Here is a 12,833-nt window from a genome sequence, read left to right as displayed (position 1 = left end):
TTCATGCAAACAATGACTATAAATCGTTGTCATTTATTCAAAATATAAAATTTTCAATCCTTAACCAGCAAAATATAAAAACAAAATAGATGATCATCCATAGCACCTTATGGGATGATTACAGCCCTTTTGAGCAGACTGACCGTGACCTCGGCCTTTGCCTCCACCCTTTTCCAAATACTGCTGATGATATTCCTCAGCTCTATAAAACCTCTTTGCTGGAAGAATTTCAGTTACAATCTTGTCCTTATGTTCCAATTGTTTAGCTTCTTTTGATTCTTGGGCTAAACGAGACTGTGTTTCATTGTAGTAATATATTCCTGATCTATATTGTGCACCTACATCACCTCCCTAACAATACACATATTATATAAACTGAATTTTCAACTAAACCAAATTAATAATATCTAAGATAATTGAATACCTGACGATTCAGGGTAGTGGGGTCATGTCGTGACCAAAACAGATCCAATAGATTCGTGTAAGGACACAGTTTCGGGTCAAACTGAACCCGAACAACTTCCACATGATTGGTAGTTCCAGTACAAACCAGTTTGTAATTAGGATCCGGTGTATGACCCTGTGTATATCCGACCTCAGTCTTCACCACTCCCGGAACTCGCTGAAAAGCAAGCTCCACACCCCAGAAACAACCCGCACCAAACTCAGCAAACTCGTCATCCGGGTTATCCGGAATATCCAAATCCGGGTCAAAGGCAGTGTTGTGGTTCCCGTTTCCGCCTTCACTTGTAGCCATTGTAGTAGTTAGTTTGTGACGCTGAGGTGTTAACTATATAGAAATTGAATTTAATTATTTCTAGCCATAACCGTTTTCTTTGACCGGTAAAGAAACATAAAAATGAATTATGCTTATAATATTGGTTGGGTTCATTTTCACATTCTTTTGAGGCTATCAATAGTTTACCGATCTATTTTGGACTTTAGAGATGCAAGGGAAAATTATAAATGTCATTCATCCTTCTACTTTCACCATATTTAGATGATACATTTTGTAAAAAATTGCACAAATAGTTAAAAATCTCTCATTCATCAAATAAATAAATAAAATCTCTCAAAAAATTATTAATTAATAAAATAATAATAATACCAATAATAGCGGTTAAACCAAATAAAAAAAGTTTGAACATTTGGCTTACACAATTTCTCTTTTATTGTGTCATATGAACAATTAATAAACGGTATGATAAAAAAAATAACATCAATATTTTATTAGTATTATAAAATTATTTATAATTTGTCACAAATTTTCTCCAAACTAACATAAAATAAAATACAGAAGAGTATCCCCTAAAAAAATATGGAGGGAGTATCATTTTGTAGACCAACTTTAATAAGTGGTATCAATACGATAAGATTCTTTTTTTTTTTGTTACAATATACAAAAAGATTCTAAGTAAATTGTATTGATACAATAGTTGTAAAAAAAACCCGGACACTTTGAATAAGTGGTGGTTAGAAATTTGATCTATAACTTTTACATACAAAGAAAACTTTGATTTAACTTTAGAGAATTCATCGTATGTGTTTAAAAGATTTTTTTCAACAAAGATTGGTCATTGAATAACGATGTTGAATATTTTCTAATACATTGTTATAAAAAACTCCAAAAAAATATTGTTATAAATAACATTATATGAAAAAGATTTGAGTTCATCTCAACGTTTACATTCGATTATTTCTGATGTCAATTTCAGTTGATTAATTTAACTTCATAAAAAAATTGAACAAATTTGAATTTTTATCTTCATTTTCTGACGAAATGATATAACAAGTAAATATAATTTTTCTTTTTCAAAATGATTATTTATTAGGGGCAAAAATTAACGTATAAATATTTGACTTTCTTTAAATAAAGGGGCAAGCCCCACAAACAAAAAAGAACAAAAAAAAAAAAACTCCAAAAAAACCTAAACTTGGAACATACTTTAACATTTAACAATACTAAAATCAGAGCGGAGATTAAGACCAAATTTTACAAAACCACCAACCAATTGGTTAGATGCACATGCACTCTATTTATGCATTAAAGAATGTAATTGTTTACACCAAAAAATAATTATCTTATTAGTCGAAAAAAATATGTGATTGAGCAATCAATCAGGTGAGGAGGCTCCTTAGTTGAGTAAAGGATAAACGATGCTAGGGCAATCAAGCTAGGAAAATGATTCTTTCTCTAGGCCACCAACTTAATATATGTGTCGTTAAGGGCCAAAAATTGAGTAAAAAACATAATGGGATTGGACAATGACGTGAAACCTACGAGCTTTGCTCTCAACACTAATAATTGTTTTGAAGTTTGAGGGGGAAGACAAGATATAATATGGACCTTTGCAGAAAGGGACATTGTCAAACAAATCATGCCAAAGAGAGGACACAGAAGATGAACGTGGGGCACCACAATCCCGCTACAAAGGGAGCTATTATGCAAACCCACGAAAATTAGCCAAATAGATGTTAAGCAATGTAGGTCATATTGTTTGGCTAATAGATAATAGCCACACTAAATATTATGTTCATACATTGTAATTAACATCCAAACAAACTTATTTTTGCAATTTTATCCTTGTATCTTTTTGCTTTTATTTATGTATTTCTTGGTGTACCTCAAACCCAAAAATAGTTATACCTAACACGCAACTCGAGAAGTTAGGCAAACTAAAACTGAGGGGCAAAGTTCCTCTTCGGTGTTAATCACTTGAAGCGAATAAAATTACGGTTGAAAAAACTAAGGGGCAAAGTTTCTCTATTATTAATTATCTATCTAACCTTGTGTGTGAGGTCAATATGTAGCATAACTTCTCTTTGACACATAAATCCAAAGGACTACTCGAGCAAATCACATCAAGTTTTTGACATATTTTCTTTCGTTATATGAAAAAGGTTTTTTTTTTTCTATTTTATTTTTATAAGTGAATACTCCCTCCGGTCCTAAATATAAAAGAAGAATCTTTTTTTTAGGTTCATTAAATTATTAATGAATTTGGACTATAATATAAACTAAATATATCATTTATTCAATGAACCTAAAAAATGAATCTTCTCTTACATTTAGGACCGGAGGAAGTATGATTGAAGTAAGAAAAAGTCACACGATGTACTAGCTCGCGCGTGCATTTATAATCAGTCAAACATATCAATGCCCGATTAGGATAGAGAGCTATGAAGCATGGATACGGACACGAACACCGGACATGACACAGACACGAACACGCTGACACCGCTAATAATTTGAGAAAATCACATATTTCAGTGTAATTATAAGTGTCGTGTCGGTGTCGGACACGACACGTCTTCGATACTGAGACACGCCTAATCCAATAAATTTATGTGCTTCATAGATAGAGAGCCATCATGGTACAGGTTGTCGGAGTTAAGTGGTCAAGATATGGGCCACAACGTGGAATCAGTCAATATCTCCCATCTATCTATATATATTGTAAGAGAAATGATATTTAAACAACAATTTTTTGACAATTTTTATGACAACTTTCTCTTTCATACTCACATTGTTCTTCTACTTTCTCTTTCTATTGCTTTGGTTTTTGTATCACTACCTAAATTTCTTTGTATAATTTGGTTGTCCAATAAGTTGTCACAAGAAAGGATTGTTCAAATAACATTGCTCATATTGTAAAGGCAACACCCTAGATCCATCCTTTATTTACCATAAACACAAACAAACCGGACCTTGGCCCGATCAGACCAATGTTTTAAAGCAAAGTTTTGCACAAGATGTTTTAATAATTAACAATAGTTATTTTTTTAAATTATTATATTTGAAAAACTAGAGGGTATTTAAAGAGACATCAAAATATAATTTTAGGGGTTACAATTATTGCAATATAAAAAACATTTTTATCCATTGTTTAAAAGAATGTAGTATTTAGTGATATAGGCCTATGGTTCTAATATATTAAGGGTCGAGTATATGATTCAAGTGTATGTCGGTCCACAACTCCTCATGCATGATGCATGTAAAGGTAAATGCTTGAGCCCTATATGTTGTTGATAATGGAACTGAGTTTAGGTTCTTTTTATCCTCATGAGTTATCATGATGTTGAAATTGTAAGATCGGTGTAGATTTATCCGAGCTATATTCCTTTGCATGGCCTTCCTAGCAAAACACCTGCATTTTAGGCCTCTTTTAGGTGAGTCTTAAGCTAAACAATGCAGTAATGTTATAAATATTTAGGCTCTCTTTTGGGAGTATGGAGGGGAAGGGAGTGGAGGGTTTTGGGGGGTTGGAAATATATAGAAAAATTGACAAAAAATTCAGATTTTTTGAAATAACAGTTTTTTATAGAATGATAAACTAATATTTATGATTAATATACTTTAATTTTAAGAATATTATAACAACATAGATTGAATTTGAAAAATTCATATAAACCCTCCAAAACCCTCCCCCAATACAATTTTTGAGTTCCCCTAAACAGTGGCGGAGCCACGTACAAGTCAGGGGATGCACATGCATCCTCTCAACTTTTGAAAAATACACCAATAATCCAATTTTTTTGCACTATGAACCCCCTTAGTTTTTTTTATTGCATACCCTCAACCTTTATTTACACTTTCAACTCACTCTATTTTATGGATAAACGGCTAATCCTCTTTTGTCTACTTTTTTGTTGTCTTGGCCTATATTATATTTCGCCTCGCTTGCCCATCAGGTGTTCGTTTTGGACTTAATCCTCGAATAAGCTTTTATTGCATTGTTTTTATCCTTACTTTGAACACATGATTGAGTGAGTTCTCTGCAACCCTTGATATGTGGTGGGTATAGAGTTGCTTACTATGTGCGTTTGGACCTTGATTAATGAAATGAAATTTATTTATCGAAGTTAAAAAATTGAACCCCCTGCTCTAGGGTCCTGGCAACGCCACTGCCCCTAAATGAGGGGGATTTTTTATCATGAGTAAAAAATTAACCTCCAAAGCCCTCTCCTCCCAATGTCTTCTATTTCTTCCACTTGCTCCTTCCTTTTTCCAAAACCCTCCCCTCCCCTCCCCCTCCAAACTCCCAAACAAAGCCTTAGGCTTCTCTTGTGTGTCACTCCAAAATATTTAAGTCGATGTTTCATTATCCTTTGGACGAAGTGGTACCCCGTTCCGGTGGTTAAGCTGGAGTAGCATTTCAGTGACATTGAGTTCGGTGATTTTGATGGCTTTAGAGTATTTTAGATGAGAGAGAATGATAGATGAGTGATTAAAATATATTATTTTGATGAGAGAGGCTTATTTGTTAGGAAGAGATAGAAGCAAAAGTCACCGAACTCAAAGTCACCGAAGTGCAACCCGTTAAGCCGTTAAGGCACTCTCTTTATATGTATGGCATTTTCTTCATTGTGCTGCTTCTCATTTCTCTGTCAACTTCCTATTCTCTCTTGCAATTGTGTGCTTCAAAATCGTTCTAATCTTGCTTTCCCTAATTTGTTTTCAACCAGCATTTTTCTTAAATAAATAAAATATTAAGCTTTAAACCCCAAAAAAATCTATGACCAATCTACGATACTTTCATATAAATAAATATACATGCAGTATAAAAAAAATATATAGAAGGATTTAGTTATTATGAAGTAAAGTTGCATGAGCCATGAAATTGGTTTCATTCTTATTTGTAGAAACACAAAGGAAGAATAACAACTTTTTTGGAGGGAAATAACAACTAAACATAAATAAAAACAAGTTGAACCAAGAATAATAACTAAACTTCATTTTTTGAGGTTCTACAATGTTAATATTGAATCAAAAATTGAGGAACAGAAAACAACTTTAACCAAGAATATTAATTAGACTTGAAACAACTTACAAAATAAACCCAATTCATGATTCCCGTCGCAATATTTGCATGAAAAACTAACATCATTATCAAATTCATCAATTTGCCTCCATAGTGAATGTTTTTTCACCACCTTTTCTGTCCCACCACCGCTCTGACATGTGCTAGAACAACACAAAGACAATTCTTGATTTTGAACCACCACCGAATTTCTCAACCACATGCTTTTAATAAATGACTGCACTCTCTTCCTGCAACTCACAAGACTAATGCACGATGAATTTTTCAGTTCACCAAAGAGATCAAACCCTAATTTTCTTTCTTCTCCATTTTCAGCATTAGCCATCAAAAGCATAGAATATACATATTTAGCTTCATGATGACCCCCTAATGCAGCATTTTTCAGATTGTCAAAACCTAAATTCACCATCAAAGTGCTAAAATATTGCACCATTCCTTCACGGTAAATAATCTCCAAATTACCCATTTCCCTACAACGACTCAAGAACATGGTTTCCTTTTCACTGGTGAACCATGCAAGTGGAATCAATGCAAATTTATCTAGTGCTGCATGTTGATAAACATGAGGATCTTCTAAAGCTTTACAAAAATCTTTGCAACTCAATGTGGTTTTGAATAAATCAGCCATTGAGAAAGTTGCAACCTTTCCCACTATATTTGCCAATAACTCGTCTGGTAGAGCCTCTACAAGGCTTATAATGGCTGTCTCGTTGATTTCTTTCTTGACACTTGACAAAGCCATGAGAATAAACTTTTTTTGTTTTTTTATTTTTTATTTTCCTTTTCTTCAAAGTATGATTTATTAAATTAAATATTGGTAACCTCTTTATATAGGGGACAATGAGCCAAGAAATTGAAAATAAGATATAAGAAGATAATTGCAAATAAACATTAAATTTGGAGATTTTTTTCCCTTAAAAAAATTTAATTTGGGAATTTTTTTAACAATTGAGATTTTCATTAAAAAAATCAATAAAAATATTACAGAATATATTTATCTATTTTTTATTTAACCAAAAAAACATTATCTTTTTCTATAAATGTGTCTGTATGTATATATTTTTTATTCGGAAAAATACAATATGAAAGAAATTAAATGTTAATAAAGATGTTACCAAAAAAAATATTATTGTACCCAAAAAAAAGTACAATATGGAAGATTATTTTTTTTGAAAGAAAGAACAATATGGAAGATGTTAATGGTGATAAAGGTTTAAATAGCACCTGGTTAGAGGAAAACCCAATTGAGATTGTGGCCCAACTCTATTTGGATATTTCTTCATAAATTTCAATTTTGACCCTCCTTTCATTTTGGTGCCCTTTCTTTAGCATTTTTGCACTTTTCTTACAAAATATTGTCACTAATCGGGCCATTGCTTTGATGAATGTTGTTTAAACAGTTTTCCTAAAGTGAATTGTTATGTTGTGTCAGAATCACATTTACAAAAATGTCTGAGCAAAATGTATGATAGATTGCAAAGATAAGGATCTTAAATTGAAAGATGGGAAAGAGATCAAATCTAAAGATGTACGAAAGACAGTCATGGATGCATGGGAAGCTATAGTGCAATCTGATACAGAGTAAGTGTATGTTGATGATTGTCGTTTGTTCAAAATTGTATGCAACTGCATAAACTTTCCAAAAAAATTGGAATACGTGGTAACTACTATTTTCGGACTAGTAATGGAGAAAGTTGTAAGGTTTTAGACTAACTGTGTCACACTTGATTGAAAAAGCATATGGGTAATAGTATGGCTGGCATATGTAAAAAGTGGGCTTCCATTAACAACATGATAAAGTTGTGGCATACTCAGATACAATCCTCGTTTCATATGAACATAATTTAAATGGAACACCAATTCAAAGTAAATGTGTTGTGGTTAAAGTTGGTTAGAAACATATCAAGGAACACATTGCATTTTATTGAAGACAAGGTAGATCAAGCATTGACTTGTGGTAAGGATAAATTCAAGTAATTAGGGTAACATGTAGATTTTCGTATGCAAGTACAATTGCCAAGAAGATAAAGCTCAATGCGCCCATTTGTTTGGATGAAATTCACATTTATTGGAAGATGTTGTGGTTCGAGGATTACAATCTTGCTAAGGCCAAATTTATAATTTGAAATGCGCTAGATTTGTTTGGATTATATAATTTGAAAGGCCCCAATAATATAACATAATGCATACCCATGTTTTTACCATGATCCTAAAATATGATTATACATTGCAGACATGATTTACAGTTGTTGATTACAATATAAATATGCATATCAAAGCACGGTTTTGACAGTTTGTTTTACCGGAAACAACCTACGTGTGTCCACCTCCAAAAAAGGTTAATAAAAAAGGGTCAACAAAGAAGGTGGGATATTTCATACCAATCAACTAAGCAATCACATTCTCTTTGGAGCATGTCGATGCTCTCCATCCAAATACACAAGTTTCACGCTTGAAGTCAACATCCAACTCCACTATTTGGAGCATGTCCTTTAGGTGAAGAGAAAAAACCATTTAGAAGAGTTTCTTCATAAATAGACACAATGGTTACATTGCTTCAATAGTCAACCATTACATCATTTCGGTTAAAGGTCTCTACAATAGTCAAACATTTTATATTTTGGATGTTTCTCTCACAATATCTCACCCAATTTAAACCCAAGACCTTGTGATTGTGTGTTTGGATTTTATGTGATGTTTGTCACGTCATCGATCTACAAACAAACAAAAAATGTTACTACCAATCCTTTCTCATTAATGAAAGATGTAAAATATATGCTACTTCCTCTCTCTTAAAATAAAAATTGTTACAGTTGCATTTTTTTATCTCAAAATAGTTGTTATATTAGAATATCAATGCAAACATTTATTATATTTTCCACACATATATTGTTATTTATTGAATTTCACTCCCTTGACTAAGAGTGTTTTAGTGAATGATATTAGTTTTAACGTTAAAAACAACCAAACTAATCGATTTCTCAAAAACGCATATAGTTCAAATGTAACAATTAAATTGAGACGGAGGAGCTAGTAACACCCATTCTTTCCTGCATGTGCAACGAAATCAAGTTATATGAGAGTTTAATTAAGAAGGAATGCATTAAATACTGGTTTCAATTCTGTTATAATATTTTTTGCTTGGGAGATAAATCGTGTGACATAGTACATGATATCTTAATTTAATGGCAACAGCCAACACATGTGTGAGTCGCAAATTTTGAAGAAAATGGTTATTACTTGTGAAACACGGTTTTGTACTTGTCATCGTGATTTTGCCCTAGCAGGATGGAATATGGTTCATTTTTCATTGTGAAATTAAGGTGAATTTTATGGTTGGAAAAATTTAATATTGGCAAAAACATTAAATAAAGTGATGTTGAAAATTGGAGGGTGTTTTAATTGATCATTCTGCTTGTGATGTGTGGAATTTGTTTGTAGTAGGTGATTGGTACGTATTTGGTTTGTAGTGGGTGGTCACACTATGATTTGTCAAATTCAAGCGTGGAAAATTTTCAGTGCCTTCTCCTATACTTAATACCACGGAATTCATTCCTAATCATATCCTTGTCTCCCTTGGATTTTCTCATTAAATACTTTTAGTCCCACCATTTCCGGAATTGGAAATGTTTTGTGTACTACACACATGTGGGTGTTTACAGCTTGAAACAAAGAGGAAAAATATATTAATGACGTGATAGTATGATAAGAGAGATGTTGGATGAGTGTATGAAATTTAGAGTTGTTTGTTTATTTATCATATTTGTATAGAATTAAAAAAAATATGCATGTGGTTGACTCTATACAACAATGATAAATAAACAACTCTAAATTTCATACATTCATCCAATATCTCTCTTATCATACTATCACGTCATTAATATGGTTATGATAAGGGTATTAGTTAAGGATTCAAAAAAAGGAAAAAATTGTTAAATTTTATGTAGAAAAAAATTACTTTTTGGTATTTCTATAAGTCAAATACACAATTTTTAAGATAATTTTTTTTTAGTCTATTAACAAATGTCTAGCATCTTATATATCGATCTAAGTATTGAATTTGAGCATATGCTAGGCAACCACTCAAGTTAAGAACTAACAAACTTCCGCTTTCGACCATTGAAACAAAATTCAAGCGGAAGAAAAAGAATGGTCGAGATTCCTAATTGCAATGAAATACTCCTTCGTCTCAAAATATAAGTAAATTTTATTTTTTAAATTTTATGATATGAACCAGATACATCATTAATTAAATGAACCTATAAAATAAAATTTACTTATATTTTGAAACAGATGGAGTATATTATTGAAATCTTAGTGGAGCCAAAGGCTTCCATTTCTTATACATAGATCCTACGTTAATTTTTTTTCTTCTTAACTTTCAATTTTCAAGAATACGTGTTGATAATCCTTTGAAAATATCTACAAACAAACCGCACTCTATCTTTTAAGGGAAATGTTAACCGATGTCTCCAAGGCACTGGTTAAGGATAATAAAAAATGAAATTATACAGTAGTTATTACATTGAAAGTTGTGTAATCAATTCATAAAAAGTCAACAAAGTTTCTTTTTTAGTAATAACTTCCGTTTTTTGTATCCTTTTGTTGGGAATTTGGGTCTTAAATATGATAGATTTATCTTTAGCGGAAGCAAACAAAACATTGAACATGATTATGATCGGATCTACGACATATTTGATTTATAAAGGATATTAAGAATTAGGGTATTAGGAATACCTGAATTAAGCTTTCATGGCAACCCTCTCAACAGCAACAGTCAGAAACACAGAGGAGGTGATTTGTTATGAAAACACAAGAACGGGTTAGCGGCGACTTATTTGGTTATTCTTCAACCGGTACTTTCATGCCTCAAGTTCTCTTCATACGAGGAGATGAGAGAGTTTTACCATTAAGGTTTTCCATTATTTTGTTAATGGATCATCGAGACATCCATCCACTCATAATTGATACCTAGATAATTCAGAAATTTTTGCGGAATTCTTTTAATAATTTTAGTCATCATCTAAATAATCACATATTTCATTGTTTTCTACTTGAGTTCATATCAATTAATTAAATATTTAATTAATTATCCAATTAAAAATTTAATAGTCTTATTACTTAATTCAATTACTAATCAATTAATTCTCACAATTGATAAATAGTTAATATAATTATTATTATGATGTTTGCCCACGTAATGATATCGAAAAATAATAAAATAATAAAATATTTCAACATCTTTAATCAGTTTCTCGAAAACACCGGTTAGCATGACCCTTCTTTTAAATCCAGCAAAATTGACATGTTGGACTTTCAGGGAAGATCTGGTCCAATAAGACACTTGTCGGGAAAGAGAGATCAACGAGCTAAAATCATTTGTTTTGAGACCCCATGAAATCCAGATAATATCATTGATCCAACATGCAATAATCTAGCGATCGAGATGGAAGTTTGTCTCTATTAGTGTCCTTATTATTGGCGTCCCTTTCTTAATTATAGATTTCCACTAGCTAATGACTTAAAGTTGAAGCAAAACACTATATAAAAATAGTAGTATGATGATTTTTTTTTTTCTTTATATATGCAAGCTAGTCTATTAGATAATTAAATGGGTAACAGCAGGAAAACATGGTGAAGGAAACGAAATGAAATATCCTCCTATATAGCACATAGAAAAGCCATGAGGTTATCCATGTCTTGATTATTACTCATTGGTGGCGGTGCATGTTCTTATTATCAATGAGGATTATGCATAGTTAGCTATATTAAATATTTAAAATCTGTCAAAAAAGAAATAAGAAAAAAGTTTACTAAACCCTAAACCCAATATTTTATTTAAATTTTTATTGAATTTCTAATATTTTATGTAGCAGAAATATCGCAACTAAATTTACATATATGATATTATTCTATGATTAAAAGGCTCCAATTTTTTTTATTTTTTTATTTTTTTTATAGGAAAAGAAGCTCCAATTAGTTACTAATCCATTTATATTTTGAAAAAATTTAATGATTCTAATATCATTTTGTTATATTCTTCACAAAAAAAAAAAAAAATTTGTTATATATAATATTTCTCTCTTATTTTTTACCAAAATAATCATTTTTTTCCTTCTCCAAATTATAATGTTAAAATCTATATTAGTTTTTTGCTATAATTAATGTTGGTCACTTAACTTATTTTAAAAATTTAATTTAACTTTGATCCTTAGCATATTTTAAAGTTCAGTTTGATCCCTTAACTTTAAAATTGGTCAATTTATCTTTTAAGTTATGTAAGTTAACAAAACTTGGTCATAAATAAATTGCAGTAATAAATAAATTACTGAGTCATAATAAAATGTAAACATAGCGACTAATTATCTGAGTCATACGAAAATTTTAGACACGATGTGGTCACAAGTATATAGATAATTAGTCGCTATAAAATCCAAATGCAATAGAATCAATACTCATTAATGTCATCATTGTCATAATCTTCATAATTTGATGACGAGGACCACGATGTGGTCACATGTATGTAGATAAGTCGCTATAAAATCTGAATCATGCATATTGATGTGGATATACAATAGTAAAGGTTTGATTAATCACTTTAAAAATAGAGAGAATTTGATTTTGCAAATGGTATTGGTGGAGTTGATATGATTGTAAATGAAATGGAATGTTTGTTTACTCAAAAATATTAAATTTTGATAAAGAAATATTCTAAGGAGTCTTTTAGGATTCATTATGCTTGCATAACTTAAAATTTTTAAAAAAATCATCATATTTACAATTTACAATACCACAAAATAGATTAAATAATTTTGCCTTCAATTTTAATTGAAAATAATTTTTTAATAATATTGATTATAAAAAAATTATTATTGATTTTGCAGCAAAAAATTGTAAAGAAGATGATACTCAATTTTTTTTTTAAGATGATATTAAAAAAAATTAATGTGAGATGCTACTAATACATGTTTTGATTGATTGATACATGTATAACTATTTTGTTATAATTCT

At 30.9% G+C, this 12,833-nt stretch overlaps 2 protein-coding genes across 2 annotated transcripts; both read right to left on the bottom strand.

Moving 5' to 3' along the window:
• On the bottom strand, nucleotides 1-888 carry LOC25489521 (peptide methionine sulfoxide reductase). The gene is made up of 2 exons (XM_013605518.3): nucleotides 425-888; nucleotides 1-351 (listed from the first exon to the last, which is right to left on the bottom strand). Exons 1-2 carry the CDS (start codon nucleotides 755-757, stop codon nucleotides 94-96), a joined length of 591 nt encoding a protein of 196 aa, XP_013460972.1. The 5' UTR covers nucleotides 758-888; the 3' UTR covers nucleotides 1-93.
• Nucleotides 889-5,811: 4,923 nt separating this feature from the next.
• Nucleotides 5,812-6,564, bottom strand: LOC25489519 (F-box protein At2g35280). The gene has a single exon (XM_013605516.1). It carries the CDS (start codon nucleotides 6,562-6,564, stop codon nucleotides 5,812-5,814), a length of 753 nt encoding a protein of 250 aa, XP_013460970.1.
• Nucleotides 6,565-12,833: the final 6,269 nt, after the last annotated feature.

Source organism: Medicago truncatula, chromosome 3 (assembly GCF_003473485.1).
Source record: "Medicago truncatula cultivar Jemalong A17 chromosome 3, MtrunA17r5.0-ANR, whole genome shotgun sequence".
NCBI classification, from domain to species: Eukaryota; Viridiplantae; Streptophyta; class Magnoliopsida; order Fabales; family Fabaceae; genus Medicago; species Medicago truncatula.
The sequence above is the reverse complement of the archived record's forward strand: the minus strand, read 5'-3'. Positions and strand labels throughout refer to the sequence as shown.